The sequence below is a fragment of the Neolamprologus multifasciatus genome, chromosome 1, assembly GCF_963576455.1.
Source record: "Neolamprologus multifasciatus chromosome 1, fNeoMul1.2, whole genome shotgun sequence".
NCBI lineage: Eukaryota > Metazoa > Chordata > Actinopteri > Cichliformes > Cichlidae > Neolamprologus > Neolamprologus multifasciatus.
In genome coordinates this window covers 392,578-409,199 of record NC_140439.1, presented here as the reverse complement: position 1 = coordinate 409,199, position 16,622 = coordinate 392,578, and the positions used below count along the sequence as shown (strand labels likewise).

Below are 16,622 nucleotides of genomic sequence, written 5' to 3'. Positions count from 1 at the left end.
GCCCCCTCCTCGATTCAGAGATGGTCTTTCCCTTTTCACGTAAATGGTCTCCTTGACTCCACGCTCAAACCAGCGTTCTTCCCTGTCCAGGATGTGTACATCCTCATCCTTGAGAGTGTCCACTAGCCTGTAGGTGTAAATAGACTGCAGAGTCCTGGCCTGACGAGGTAGCTCTTCTGTGTTGTGCCATCTGCTTCGCCAGAGGTTGTTTGGTTTCCCCGATGTATAAATCCTGGCAATCCTCCTGGCACTTAACAGCGTACACTATGTTACTCTCTTTGTATCGGGGGACCCGATCCTTGGGGTGGACCAATTTTTGGAATCCATCAGTAATGGGGGACATCTAAAAGCTGACGTGTACCGTAAACCTAAACATACGGATCAGTATCTAAGGTTTGACTCTCATCATCCACTGAAGCACAAACTGGGTGTCATCAGGACGCTACAACACAGAGCGAACACCATCCCCACTGACACAGCGGCCAGGGAGGCAGAAGAACAGCACATCAAAAGGGCCCTGAGTAAATGTGGTTATCCCAGCTGGACTTTTGTCAAAGCTGGAAAGGCACTTAAAGAAAGCTCCAGCCGATCCAGGAGAGAAGGACAACCGCTGCCCAAGCGAAAACCTGTAGTGATCCCATATGTGTCAGGAGTATTGGAACAGTTGAGACGCATTTTTTCCGAAACACTGGGTCTCTGTGGCTTTTAAACCCCAAAACACGCTGCGCCAAAAATTGGTCCACCCCAAGGATCGGGTCCCCCGATACAAATATCCCTTACTTATGTGTTGTACCTCGTTCCTCTCCTTCAGGGAACAGAAGTTATAGACACAAGGCTCGCAAAATTTCAAAATCTCTGGTAGCCCTTCGGGCAGGCATTCTTCAGTTTTTGGTAGCCCAAAATAAATTTAAGTAGCCCGAATAAAAAAAGAAATTTTTTTTACGTTTGGTTTCCTTTACAATGTTATACATTAAAGTATAATATTGTAACGGAAACAAAAATGAATCAAAAAAATTGTTAAAATACAAATCACAGCAACTGTATAAAAATTACAATCATCAACTCAAATACTTGGTTCTAATTGAACAGAAATTTCTATGAACTTGTAAGAACTGTGTAGAACATGAATCAGTCTGTGTCAGATCCTGAATCTGAAATTTTCACTGAAGTCACGGGTAAGAAGTAAGTGGAACCAAGATCTAGGCCATTTGCTTTTTGAAGTTTGCAAAGACTGCTAAATTCTGCCAATGGTAGTTCACTCTTTGCAATATAGCACGCTGTTCTAAACAGCTTTTTCAGGAGTTCTTGTTGTGTTTGGTTTATTTGTGGTATGTTTTTTTGCAATTGGTGTTTGTTCTGGGAAAGATACTGCAGACTGGGCAATAATGCATTTCTTGCATTTCTCATGGGTTCTGATGGGGTCTTTCTTAAAATGACTGGTCCCAGTAACAAAGGCGCTTGTCGACTCAGAAATCAAATGAAACTCACAACACACCTGGCAGAACATCATGTTATTTAGCTCGTCATATTCCAGCCACAGAAATTCTTTTGTCCATGAAACCAAAAAAGCTGCGTTTTCTTTTTGCCTCATAGTCTTTAGGCTAGGTGACAAATCGTCAACATATTACGTTTTCGGCTACCCACCACATTCCTAAATGACAACCTCGGAAAAAAAATGAGGAAATATGAGAACCGTACGGACTCAATCTACACATGTTCGCTCTTTTCCTTCAAATAGCTTAGAAACACGCTATTTAACGTCATTTAAGTCCTGTTTAAGGTGAGGAAAAAGGTTATGGTTAGGGCTAGGGATAAGGTTAGGTTTAGGGCTGGAATACAGGGCTGGAATGTTGGTTACCGCGGGAGCGTCATTGCACTGGATTTCAGCCATAACCCGCTGTGTACCATAAGAACGCCGAAAGTCTCCTTTCGCGTTCCTCAGGAACGCCGCGGGACGTGACAAAACGTCGCCATGTTACGCCTCGGGAGTGAGAACGGGCTCGATTTGTCATATCTTTTCCGTTTTGTGATCGGCTTTTCTTTGGCTGCCCCTTCTTCACCCTGACCTGTCTTATTTGGCTCTGCAGAACTAAAATACCAGCGTAAATCCTGCTGCTTTTACACACGTACTTACATAATGATCAGCGATTCTTTGCGCACTCAACCTCTCACATGTTTAAGCTTGCTGCGAGAGATTTCACTTGTCGCGTTTGAATAGTAAGCTAATGAGTGATAAAACCATGTCAGAGGAATTGGTGCGCAATTAATCGTCACTCACCAATCAGTGCTGCCGCTCTCTATACACCGTTCGCCCGATCGCAAAATGAAAATGAAAGCAAAAAGCAAGCGCAAATTCAAACGCGATTTCAATATGTCACATATTGACAGTGGCTCATCGATGCCAATGACATAATTACTCAGCTACATTGGCGAAAGAATGCAAAAGCACTGACATATATTTTCCTATGATAGCCCGACGGGCAGGGCTGAGTTAGATTTTGGTAGCCCGACTGGAAAAATCGCAAGCCCCGGGACGTCGGGCTAGCGATTTTGCGAGCCCTGAGACATAACTATTCGTTTCTAGTCTTTAGGTTTTGTCACTGTGCCTCCCCTGTATTCCACGTTTCATGTCTAGTCTCCCTTGTCTTCATGTTTGTTTATCGCTTGTGTCTGTTTTGTGTCAGTTATGTTTCCATGTCTGATTCTCAAAGCCACGTCTTAGTGTGTGGCTCATGTTTCCTGTTTTATTTTGATAGTCCCTTGAGCTGTGTTCAGAGTGTTCTGTTTTGCTTCCTCCCTGTCTCATTGGCCCTTTCTCAATTCTCAAGTACGCGAGTACGTACTCGCGTTCTCAGCGGGTACGTACTCGCCGAGAACGCACGGGAGTACGGACTCGCCGAGAACGCGAGCACAGACTCGCGATTTGTACAATTGGAACACCAGCGTACTTGATGATGTCACAGGTCCGGAGTTTTTACTGCCGTCCTTAATTTAACTGTGAGTAATATGTTATGAAGCTTAACTTTAATCACAGCCAAACCGGTTTACTCAGGAACAAATAAAAAGCCGAAATAAGCCAAACATTAACATTTAGAAGTGATCTAAGTGACTTATATATCATGTTTAACCTCAGTAGTGAAATCTCTATTAATAAAAATAGTGTACATGTACATACCTTAATAAAAACAAGCAGGTGAGATGTTAGAACGCTTTTATTTTTATTTTAGTGGACACTCAATACAATAGACAACTACTGGGGTTTGTTTAACCTGAGTAGCGAAAAGACCGCGGGGGGGTTGAAAACGATCTGCCGAGAGTCCGCTGTTCTCGCCAGCTGTAATAATCCTCGACTTCGCTGTCTGCTATGGAGCTGGCGGGTCACAGACGTCTCCGAAAAACGTCGGACCTCGTTTGGAAATATATGATATCTTGATAAACTGAGCAGATATTTGAAGTTTACACAGCTACATTCTCGCTTGAAAAGAACTTAAAAGTTTATTTTGTGACCCAGAAAGAGTAATATTTAAACGTTTTTAGACCCGCTCGTCCGCCATTGCCGCGTTTGAGTTTTGGACGAAATGCATTCTGGGATATTTAGCTGTACCAAGTCCACACAAGTCACCACCGATGCATGCTCGATAAAACGGGCGGAGCGAGAACACATCCGGGACTTTTTCGCGTTCTCGGCTTGATGCGTACTTCGAATTGGAACAGTACTTGGTCTCCGACTGATGACGTATCACGAGTACACGAGAACGCAAGTACGCACAAGTACGCATATTGAGAAAGGCCCATTGTGTCAGATGAGTTCCAGCTATGTTTCCCTTGTGATTCTCATCCCCTCGTTATCCTTTGTCTATTTAGTCCTCTGTCTTCCTTTGCCTGTTGTTGGACTGTCTGCTCGTCTCCCTTTGTTTCCTAGTCCCATGTTTTTCTTGTTCCAGGTAATTTCGATCCATGTACTTAGTGTTTAGTTAGTTGAATATTAGTCTCCCTTTGCTTTTGTTTGCATTTCATGCAGCCAGAAATAAAGGCTCACTTTTTGTTAATATTAAATTGTGTCTTGGTAGTCTGCATTTGGGTCTACTCTCTCTCTACACTCCTCACCGTCTGCCACTGCAGACATGACAATTTGAGCCTATATGAATGCTTCAACACTATGCACCCAATTCTTGTTGTTAAAGTCATTAAAGGCGTACGCTGTATAATCATTCCACTCTGAAAAAATAAAACAATGACATGGCATTCATGCCCATATTGAGTGTATGTAAACATCTTACTACAACTGTAAACCAGAACTCTTGTGTCTGAATGAACCTCAGATCACTATAGTGAGGTAAATCTGCACTGAAGATGTAGGTTTAACACTACGTTAGTATGCCATTGAAGGTACAAATCTATTTGACCTTCACTGGAGCTTCTGTTGAAGTGTCCTGGGTCCTACTCCTTGGTTCTAGTCCTCCTGCCTCCTCCTGTCCCTCTTCATCCACCTGATGTTGGTCACTCTGAGGGTTTGGTGGTGATGCTGAAGGTCTCTGCTCCTTTGCCCTGCAGCCATTCTGCATCTCTTGCTCATTACGGGTTTCTAGCCTGTGGCTCCAGTCACTGAAACCTTCATCTTCATCCAGGCCCACGGAGCAACTGGGCTTCAGCTCCTCATCTGACCTAAGAATAGAGCACAGAAAATGTATCACTTACCTGATCTCAGAAACCGAAGCTATTGGTTTTGTTATTGGGTGCAGTGTTTTAGTCATGTAGTCTTTGACTGTGTTAGGGAGATTTGGACATTTTCACATTACTCATAAGTAATTGGTCCTTTAAACAGAGGAAGGAGAAGTATCACATGCCTTTATGGGAAAGCCTGAAAGTCTCACAACATAGTATAACCAAAAACAATGTGTAAATAATTGTCAGAAAATAGCTTTAATACTTCATTTATGTATTGTAATTTAACCATGCTTTCATTATTGCTAATCTTAATGGCATTCATAGTCCATATGGCAGACATCCAGGTTTATAATATCACTACAATAATCACTATCAGTGGTGCAAAAGGTGAATGTGAAGTTAGGCAGAAGATGGAAAATAACTAATTAGTAAATCTGGCAAAAATGGTCAGAATCTTACTATCCATCCATCCATCCATCCATTCGCTTCCGCTTCTCCTTTTCAGGGTCGCGGGGGGCGCTGGAGCCTATCCCAGCTGTCATAGGGCGAGAGGCAGGGTACACCCTGGACAGGTCGCCAGTCTGTCGCAGGGCCAACACACAGGGACAGACAACCATTCGCACTCACATTCACTCGCACATTCACACCTAGTGGCAATTTGGATTATCCAATTAACCTATCCCCACAAGCTGCATGTCTTTGGACGGTGGGAGGAAGCCGGAGTACCCGGAGAGAACCCACGCAAACACGGGGAGAACATGCAAACTCCACACAGAAAGACCCCGGCCTGATGGTGGAATTGATCTCAGGACCTTCTTGCTGTGCGGCAACAGTGCTAACCACCGTGCCACCGTGCTGCCCAGAATCTTACTAACTTTAATAAAATAAAATCTAGACAGCTGACATGGAGTTCAGGACCCAGTCTGATCCTTTGAAATTTTCTGACTCTGTGTGTGACAGCTCACCTGTCTGAGGTGTAGAAAGGTAGAGCTTTTAATCTACTATCCTGAGTGAGCCCATCCCAGTCAAGAGAAGAATAATTATCAATAATTAATACAGTGTTCTCTCACATTGGGAACGCCCTTACACAAGTTTAAATGATTCCCTCTTATGATTACACCCCCTCCACGACTTGAAGTCTTATGCACAACATCTGATGACCTGTATGTACCAACCATGCTGAACTAATTTTTTTTTTCAAGCTGACCACATAAGGTAGGAAAATATAAAAGGAAAGCCAGTCAGTTTTCTTATTTTCAGTTAATTCTGCTATTCACATTTTCAGAACTTGATAGTCAAGTAGATTCTGTTTAGTTAAATTTGTTAGGCAGCAAGTGAGCTTGCTTCTGAGCAAACAAAGAAAATATATTCATGGGGGCAAAACTGTTGAAAGATGGCTGGCAGGTGGCATATGGGACCTTAGGTTTCAAGCTCCATGGAAACAAAGACAATAGCTGTGGAAACACCAAACAGAGGCACTGCTGCCTCCAGTTTCAGAAAACCTCAAGTCAGCAAACCAACCTTATAAGCAGCAACAGATTAAAAGCTACCGATGTCTCTAAATAACTCCTAGTAGAATTTGTTTTTACACAAATGTTTCTCTTAAAAAAGCCATTTTCAGATTGTCCCTTGCTAGCGCAGGAGGCACTGGATGTCCTTTGGCAGAATGTCTTACACTGGATCTTCTTCCTGATGCAAACTCAGAGGGGATTTGTGTCTCTCACTGGAATCAAACTGTCACCCTCATACTTGCCAAGCAAATGTGTTAACCATTACACCACTGGAAATTCCAGAGTACCCTAGATTTCTCTATAAAGGTTCATATTATATTCAGCATTTCAGATTTTAGCAAGTGGAATTCTATTTAGATTCATCTAATTCAAATCTTGTCCTTTTAGCAATCTATAACAACAGGTGTCTCACAAACTAATTATATTTCAGTGTGACTGGGTGGTAGTTAAGGCAATAGGTCAGGAAAAGAACTTACAGTTGTTAATACAGAACTTTTCTGATAAGAGAAGGAGTGAGTTGTGCAGTTTTTGCTGAGTATCATAAACTCGAGCGATGGGAATATTTCCTCCAGAGATTCCCTTTCTGACATCTGCCCATACAACCGGAAGCTGATGGTGCAGCAGCTTTTTCAGCTCCTTTACCTGCAGCATCACTGGGCTAGGTAACTGGGCTGAATGTACTGATGACACCAGCACACACTTTTCCCCAACAATCAGCACAGACAGGTTGAGCTGTAAACATGAAGAGCAGCCCGTCTTCAGTGTTTGCTGTAAATGCAATGGTTTGGTTAGTGAGAGAAACCAAGCCTTGTTGGAACAGATAGTATCAGCTGAGAAGTCTTGCTAGAAAGCAATCCAAGCAAATTAAATATTCTTCTTGGTTGTCTTATTGGTGTACTAATCCTAGCTTCACTTGATTAACATTCCTAAGTTTTATAAACTGCTGCATAAAGACTAAACATGCATGCAACTCATTAGAAGAGTCTTTAACTTGGACATTTTGAAAAGTTTGTGATGTGACTTCTTGTTGTTTTAAGTTTATCAATTTATTACAGTGAAGTATTCACAGAGCACAAGCTGTCCTTGTGTTTAATGAAAGTACAGCATCTCTAAGCAATAAAACACATTTTTTAAAAGTCTTTGTCATGTCATACAACTGAAAGTTCAAAAAATAATTTAATGTTTCATTGTTTACTTTAACATTACGTTCTGGTTTGAACCTTCTGGTTGGCTGGGGCTTTTCTGTGTGATTCCCCCTATGCCTCTGTTAGCCTTGTGAGGTTGGTGACCTGGACGTAAGTGGATGGATGGATACATATCCTTTTACAGTTCTGTTATATTTCTTTGGGTGGAAGACTATAAAAAACTCAACTTAAGCCTAAGATAAAAGGTTATTTGCTATGTCACGAGAAAAATTATGCTCAATATTACCTGTGTCGCTCTGACCTAATCACAGCAGGTTTAAAAAAAAAAATATTACATACTTTTATATTTTCTGTTTCTAGACAGACTTGTTGATATTTACGTAGCAAAAGCTGTAAGAAGCTGCATAAGAAGCTGGAAGGCCTGACAAACAATGTGTGGCACAACATTACTTACTCTCTGTTTTGTGTGTAGTGGTTCTGTTGGGTGGGCTCGAGCCAGGACGGGCTCCTCTCTCCTCTCTGCTTTTCCCTGGCTCTTCTCCTTCTCTCCCGCTCAATCTCTTCAGCATCCTCCTGGCTCCGCTGTGCTGTCACCCTGCAGTTCACACAAAAATCAAGACACTTACAGGACACACAGTGTATACTGCAAATGCAATGTTATACATTTTAGAAAAGACCTTTTAAGAGGCTGTATGTAGCTTATTCAGCCCTTACTGGATAAGCGCAAGGACTTGGATGGATATATTAACTCTAAATGGAAATTAATTCTTCATTAATTTATACATACATACATACATACATACTAGGGGTGCAACGATACACAAAATTTACAGTTCGGTTCAATTCGATACTCTGGTGTCACGGTTTGATATTTTTTCGATACAAAAAAAAATGTTCATGCCTTTTTAATTTGTCATTTATTAAAATTATAAATATATAGTTTAATTCAAAAGTACAGTTTTTAAATTTAATGTTGCTGAAACAACAAAGTAATAAAAAAAAAAAATCTCTGATCGAGAAATTACTCATCTTTGGAAAAGAGAGTTTATTACAGAGAAATGGCTCTTTCCAAAATAAAAGCTATACTATACGCTTCTTCTGGGCTATATTCTCAGCAGCATATTAAACATATCAGGTCCCCATAAGGAGAATCATGTGCTAACGGCTGTCTAAATGACTCGGGTAAAGTTTGTAGCATGCGTGCTTGTTGTTTCTGTCTGCTTCCACTTGTCTTTGCACTAGGATGATGTCAGAGTAAATGTGCAGTCATATTCGTTGTGTTCCCACTAGTGCTGTCAGCGTTAATCTTGTTGAAATGACGTTAAAGCCACAACACGGCAAATCACCGTTAACGAGCTACCGCGGATCTCCCGTGTGTGGGGCTGGACGGCCAACACTTCAACGAGCTAACTGCGCTAACGCACTAGTTCCCACCCATGTAATTGAGCATTGCGTGGCACATTCGACATACTGTTTTACTTTTGTCCATGATGCGCTTACCTTCAGGGTCATACATCACATGAAAACCAAAATAGTTCCAAACGCCACATCTGAATGAGGGTGGGGGAGGTTCAATTTGCCATGTTGCAACAAGAGCTTAACTTCTGTCTCGCTGGCTTGCCCTGCACTCAGTGAATCTGCGTTCGACTACTCCGCCTAGGCTGCACTGTCGAGCGCAGATCCACTGAGCGCTCAACACAGACAGCATTGTCAGAAGGAAAGTTGATAAAATAAATTAAAAATTTTGTATTGTTCGATACATATGCGTACGGAACCGAAAGCACTGTATCAAACGGTTCAATATTGATACGAGTATCGTTGCCCCCTAATACATACATTTCCAAAAAGTGTATTTGAAAAAAAAGCCATAAGCAGTTGTAAAATTCTTCTCATAGTTTTCATGTAGTTACTGTTGGTGGACTTTTATGCTGTTGAAGAGATGGTAAAGTTGGCTTCCCCTCAGTGTGTGCCCATATAACTGCCCAAGGCTCCCCAACCTTCCAGATTTGCTACATTTTTCTGAGTTTGTGGACACCTACTGTGAATGTTGTTGTTTAGAAGGTTATTCTGCCAGGAAATATGCTGTTCTGAAAGCCAGTGTTTTGGTTCAGTATTTCCATGAGAGCGCTAATGTTGAGCAATTATGTCTGCATTGCTCCAACTCATCCCAAAGCTGTTGAATTGAAATGAGGTTGGGGCTCTGTGGATGCTCTTAGAACTCGGGGAAAAAATCTTTTGGGAACTTGCTTTGTACACAGGGTGCTACAAAGATGTCACTGAACTAAAATTTCCTTTAATTTAGTCTTAGAGGCCAAACCCAGGATGATATAGTGAGGATTGAAAGTTGTAAGAAATGAAAAACTAAACTGACCTTATTAGCATCGAGCAGCCACACTGGCACCCAGATCTATGTTATGCACATTTGCTATTTATCTGGTACAATGTTGAAATGAACCTATGGAAAAGTCTATGCATGATGAGTTTTTCACACATAATTTAAAATTCACTGGAAAGAACGAGTTCTTTCCCATCAAAAGCTCATTAGTTCATTTGCCCAATTGGTTTTAGCTTCCAGTGGGTGTGACCTGATAACAATAACTCCTTTTATTGTCCAAGAACATCTGGTGGAGTTTGTGCCAGCTGCTGTGCTTTTTCACTTAATTTCAATCTCAAGAGAAAAACAGAGAGAAGGAGAGTGAGGAGGTGGTGAGGTGGTCAAGATATGGAGGAGAAGGACAGAGAGAGACCTTAATGCTCCATCTTGTCATACAACTCAAGGTCTGGATAAAGTCTTGTCTGGAAATTGGAATGAGCAAAACCTCGGAAATATTTATTCATCTGATTGGCTGGGAGTTTAACATCACCTAAATCTCTGGACTTTCTATTGTGTACAGAAAGGGTCTTTTGAGTGTGATGTCATTGTTTTGAAGGAAAATGTCAGCTCATTACAATTTGGATACAGTTTTAACAGCCACAACGGCAGTGAATTCATCACTTTAATTGCTTCTGTTTGGAAACATAACATTGTTGCTTATTCTTTATTTCTGGCATGCAACAAGAGACATTGGGCTTAAAATAAACACTCTGGAAACATTTTTTAAAAAAGCCAATAAATGATTAAGTTTTAGCACTGTGTGTAAACATTCAACTATTCAGCTTTGATTTCTTTCTCTGGAATGGGATGGTAACGCTAATGTCCATGTTGTAGTATAGTATACACATCATTACATGATTAGCTTGATGAATGATACATATCACCTATATATCACATCAAAAGATCAACAAAGCAACCAGAGAGAGAAATACTAAGAGAGTTGCATTGTTTGGAAAAACACCCCTCTCCAAAATCCCATTTGTGGTTTTGTAAAGAGATACAAACCTTGTCGAACATTTGGAATTTATTCCACACTAACTTGTTTTGGAAATTGTTAGTCTGTGATCAATCTGTTTGAACCATATGCATTGGTAGAAAACTGCACCAAGGAAAAAAAGCATCAAAATAAATGATGGGTGTAAGTTTAATAGTGAGGTAGTCGATTCAACGCTATGTTAAAATATGACTATATAACATTAAATATCACATTTACATCCTGGTGCAAATAATTGGTTTTGTTTGTTTGTCAGATTTTTTATTATTATTATTTTTTAAAAGGGATATTATCTAGTTTATGGATTTAGTTTGCTATTAAAGCTAGCATTAGCTGCTAACTTATCATTCTTGACTCTTGTCCACATATAATCACCACTGGCTCATGACAGCAGTCAAAAAGCTTCAAAATACATTACTTTATTTTTAGTGTCTCATTTTGAAATATTTTTTTCTGACGTTTCATAAAACTGTACAAGAACAGCAGGAACAAAGAAAGGCAAAAGTGTGATCTTGTTGGTTCTAATTGAAGGAATACATAAAACATGCAGAAAATTTGCCAGTGCAATGCAATGCAAAAGGCTTAAATATAAATCAGCTCATCTGTGGATAAAGTCTTTGTGAAAGTTTTTAATGAGCAACTGAAGAAAATATTATTGCTTAAGACTTTTGGTGAGGACGCTGACCATAAGTTCTAAGTCAAACATGCTGTGGTTGTTATGTGGGAAAGTGACCTACATAAGATTGTACTCACTAGAGATGTAGTAGGAGTCATGTTGCCAAGTCTGTCTTAAGTTTGCTGTAATCTGATTTGATGTGTGACAGGGCTGTTTTGGCTTCGCAGTCAGGCTATGGGGAGAGAGAGAGTGGGTGGTGATGGGTCAATTGGAGATCAGGTTTGATTGTCTGGACCTCATCACTACTGCATGAAATGTAACAAGGGGAAGAAGCATGAAATCCTTATATGTCCATATGTGTTGGCTATTCGCTCGCTGATGTTTGATGTTTCTGTTGGTGCCTTTTGGTGCATTTTGAATGAAATTATCTGACAAATAATATGACCTATTGTGAGGTACAATGCACTCAGAAACTAAAGTATTTTGATTGGATGTTGCTTATAACTAATTAGCACCTATGCAGTTTTTGAATACACAATGGTAACAAGCTAACTAGCATTTTCTGACAACTGCTAACCTCTCATCCAGATTTGTTACATAAACTTCTGGCTCCAAAAACAAAAATGGCAGCTGAACTGCTAACCTGAACAGATTAAACATGTAGGAGTCTAGAACTCTTCTCCAGAAGAAGTCACTAAATGAAGTGACCTAATGTTTCTCACAGTGAAAACGCAACATCCAGAAGAACAGAGTCAACTTTTTGGGAGGGCTATGCAAATGTTTTGGAGCCTTTTGGAAAATGATAGCCTGTTATCTATTTGGCATAATTTGTTGCCTCAAGGACAGTCTACCTGCTTCCTAACACACACAGTTTGCTTATCTAAAAGCTATGTTTAGGAAGTGGTATAAAAAACTGTGTCAGGTTAAATTTCAAAATTAGTTGATCATATTTGCTGAATTATTATTTCTGTGCAAAGGCAAATGTAGTCTTATCAATTCCTGTAAAAAAATTTAAATTAACGCATGAAATAATTGCAATTTTACATATGTTGGCCAAACTGTTAATATAGTACTCTCACATAGTCTTTAATTTTTATGGTTTGTGATGTGATCTAAAATTAGATGACATCCCACTGACACTATGTCCTCAAGTAATTGCTTCCTTTGAGTAAATAATAATTATGTACCTCTCTGGTAGTTGATTAGGCAGTATTGCGGCTGTATAAACTGCATATTTGTGTGGTGAGGTTTATAGAGTCACATCACTTTGTTTAAGGTGAGTTGAACTTTATGGTTTCTGTCAAATGTTAATACTGGCAAATGTCATGCCTTTGTACTTATTTGAGCACTCAAAGTATTTTCTTACTAGAAATCTCATTCACCAATCACACACATTCATACAGTGCTTTATAACATTCACGCACACACATAGTCCCATATGGTCCACTGGGGTAACTGTTGGGGCAACTGTTGTTGGGCAAGGTATTGAACAATGAGTTCAGTACCTTGCCCAAGGATACTTTGGCACTGGTGGAGTCAGGGATGGATTCCCCAATGTTTCGACTGGTGGATGATCTACACAATAAATCCATGCAACGTGTGGTATAACATCAGCAGCACTTAATCTATGCACACAAAACAGTGGACAAAAAACTGACCAACAGCTGGCTTGTCTGCTGACTTGTTGCATTCTACACGACTGCTTTTAGATGCAATAACAAATCAGTCTGGCAGTGTGAAACTGTTTGTGTGATCTGCCAAAAAGCACAGTTTTGTATTGTTGCATTTTCTTCACATGCTCAGACAATGTATTGTCTCTGCAGAGTGGTCTGAACTACATGGTATCCTTGGGGTCTGCTGAGGTATTTAACACAATGTTAATAACCATAAAATTACAGAGGATGTCTGTCTGATTAGTATAATTTTTTCCACCATTTACACAATGAGGCAATGGAGGCCTGCAGAACGGGATGTTCTTTGTGTGTGTGTGTGTGTGTGCGTGTATGTGTGTGTGTACGTAGTAGAGCAGGAGGGGGTTCAGGAGTCAGCCAGATGATGTCATAGACATTAAGAAAGTTGCAGCTATAAAGGAAGCCATTGAACTCAGCCTAGTGTCATTTTGAGTGTAGTCACATAGCAATGTTCCAGCACTCATGGAGGAAACAAGAAATACAAGAAATACAGAGATAATGATTGTATCACTGATTCAGGGTCCTGTGCCTATTAGAGGTGAAAAATTAGAGTAGATTGTTGTGAATGGCCAAATTAGGCAAATAGAGAACAGAAAGCAACAAATGGCTGGTTGAATTAAAAATCATTGTGATGATAAAAGTAACTTAAATTGAGCAATTACCTCCATTGTTTTAAAGGAGGAGCTGCAGAAACTGTTTAGAACTCATTTTACAAACTTCTATTTAATTCTTGGTAACTTGTCAGGTCATGCTCCAAAACAGTGGTTAACAGCTAGTCAGCAGAAGACACTTATTTATGTTTTCTTTAGAAAAATACTTATTTTTTGTCTTATTTTGTTTAACACTAAAACTACTAAACTATACATTTTAATTTCTCCGTTACCACGTTTCTGGTTTAGAAGTATACACAATTTCAGTAGGACGTGAAATACGATTCAGATAAATGTGGTGCAAGCTGGTTGCAATAAACCTAAACAGGGGTGAGGTAAGTACAAAACAACGATACTGGACTGCTTTGTTATAAGCTTTTCACTCACATCATTGAAAAAACAGTCACAGCTTCATGTTATTTGCCAAGTACTCCATTGTAATGCTGAAGTCATGAGGATGAAATGTCTTGATTTTCAAAAACCCACATCACCCATCTTCAAGGACATAATTTAAACCACATTTCGTTGTCATCCTCATTTTCAGTGTTTAAATTTGATTTATTCAGATTTTAACAGACTCGTCACCAAGCTGCCAAAATCAAGTGGGAAGAAGAAGAAAAGGTTACTCAAAAGTATCATAATTCATTTGCATTTTACGGATATGATAAAAGATTGAATGTTTTGTGTTTGCCCCAAATTTTGCCTTTTAAGCAATATAGAGGCTACTGCTCTATCTTCTGATTGGTGGAGGTCAAACATGCAATCTGAGAGTGAGACCTGCATGCATACAATTGCATATTAAAGATAAAGTAGAAAGGGCAGCTTTTAGTTTTAAAAGCCTTCTTAGAATTTGAATAAATTATATTGTTAATGATACTTACAAATATCACTCACTGTTTTTTTCTCTATTTAAAACTGCATAAAGACCAGCAAGTTTCCCCAACGCTAGGGTTAATTAAGTGAAAGATTAGTGAAAGATGTCCTTTTGGTGCACATGTTAATGACACCTGCCTCAGTCTATTATGCCCTTAATTTGCAGCACTTTTGCACGTTCATCTATGTACATTATGCATACAGTCAGTGGTACACTTGCCTGTGTTTTCGATGTGTAATCTGGCTACAAAATGAACTTTCTTTTTTGGGACTAAGTTGAAATTGAAACATAAAAAAGCCATGCTGCTTTTCTGCTGTAATCAGTTCATCTCTTCATTTTTACAGTTTTTCAATTTGTACATTACAGCCAATATAGATGAATGCTTGGTTACAAACAATATGGTCATATGATCATAATATAAGATGTATTACAAATATTGCACGTTCAAAAATGTATCTTGCTTCAAAGTACGGATGATCGAAATTTTAGCTGTACTCATAGGTTTTTAATATCTGCTAGATATGCACTTATCTTAATTGTATTGCTAGCATTTAAATATGCATTTCCATTCTTCCACTGTTTTGGCCGATGTGTCATTATGTATCAACTCATTTTATTGTGCAGGTGAAGAATCTGTGACCAAAAAACATTTCCCACTGACCTGATGAGGTTCTGCAGAAGCTGCCTGCTGGAGCTTCTTCTTCTTATGGAGTCTGACATGGTGAACTGGGCCGCTCCTGGTCCGTGGTCCTGGATTTAGTCCTGCTTCTGAGTTTGGTGTACTCTTAGACCTTCTTTACAGCTGTTTTTTCTTCTGTCTTACTAGCTCAAGTGGGCCTCTCTCTCTTTCTGTCTCCCCCCTCCCCTCTCTCTCTTTCTGGTCTCAGGTCTCTCCTCCCCCCATGTGGTTTTCATTGAGGCACTTTAACCCCCTCCACCTCCTCTTGCCCTAACAAATGTCATGTGACTTTCCCAAGGGGGAAAGTGAGATGATATCATAACACTGAACTGGTAACAATACTATATGCATGTAACTCTGTGTTTTCTTTTATTTAATTATTACTTATATTCATTTAGTAACACTTCAGACTGTTAATAATGCACAAATTTATACTTCCTATGTTGTTTTCTAATGAAAAAGTACATTTTCTTTACATTACCTGAGAATATTCACACACGTTACCAGTCAATATCTCTCATTCAAAATCCACAGAGCCTGAGCTGCTAAGTGATTTATGTCAGCCACTGCAAGTGAAACAGACTAAAAAGCATTGGTATCACACTTTTTAACAGATTCCTTCAGCATGTGCTCTAAAAGTTAAAGGTCATATTGACTTTTGGTAATTGATGAGCTGTCACTTTTCTGTTCTCTTTCATGTAGCACAGCAAAAACAACTGGAAATGTCTCTGTGATCTTTAGTGCTCACAGTCCTGCCTGGAGCTGCTTAACACCAGTGAGATAGTCAGAGCTCGGAACCTGTCAGTTTTAAGGAAGTTTGTGTATATTTTGGATTTAATAAGATTGAATTGTTGTTTTATCTATCAATTACATTTTAAGTTCTCAGTTTAAATGCAGTATATAAAAATATATGCGAGTTAAGAATTCGCTAGGGACTATAATGATGTTTTTGCACCACTAGCACCGCAGGCTGTCATGTCTAATCTCTCATTGGCAGAAAGCATAGACAGGAGGGTAGGGCTGTCAAAGTAATCTTAGTTCAAAGGTCAAAGTCTCAAAAAAGAAAAAAAATAATACAAAAGCAAAACAAAAACCTTCCCTGACTTGTAACAAAAAGAAGCATAAGTGCATACTGAAAATGTTCATGTTTAATGGATGATTAGGAGGGCCATTACAAAACCAGCTGTTGTAAATCAAAGCAACACGTCAACGTCACTGCTTGGCTTTCACTGAGTTCTCTCAAAGCAACCCTTACCACTCGACAGCTAAGGATTTATCTGGACAGTGATTTTCTATTCAGTTCAGTTTAGTTCCGAAATTACAACAACAGTCACCTCAAGGCACTTTATAGTATAGGCAGTTCATACAATAAGGGAGTGAGGGAGACAGAACAACAGATATCCTGTGGAAGAGAGCCAGA

The 16,622-nt window shown here is 39.6% G+C and overlaps 1 protein-coding gene across 2 annotated transcripts in view; it reads right to left on the bottom strand.

Annotated features, from left to right (window-relative positions):
- Window positions 1-15,477, bottom strand: part of LOC146525043 (uncharacterized) — a 56,165-nt gene extending 40,688 nt beyond the window's left edge. For both annotated transcript variants that reach the window (XM_085163856.1, XM_085163864.1), the window contains exons 1-3: window positions 15,185-15,477; window positions 7,779-7,919; window positions 4,407-4,665 (exon numbers count right to left, since the gene is read on the bottom strand). In XM_085163856.1, the coding sequence (XP_085019982.1) occupies window positions 4,407-4,665; window positions 7,779-7,919; window positions 15,185-15,243 (459 nt within the window). In that variant the 5' untranslated portion in view covers window positions 15,244-15,477. The remainder of the gene's footprint in view (window positions 1-4,406; window positions 4,666-7,778; window positions 7,920-15,184) is intronic.
- Window positions 15,478-16,622: the final 1,145 nt, after the last annotated feature.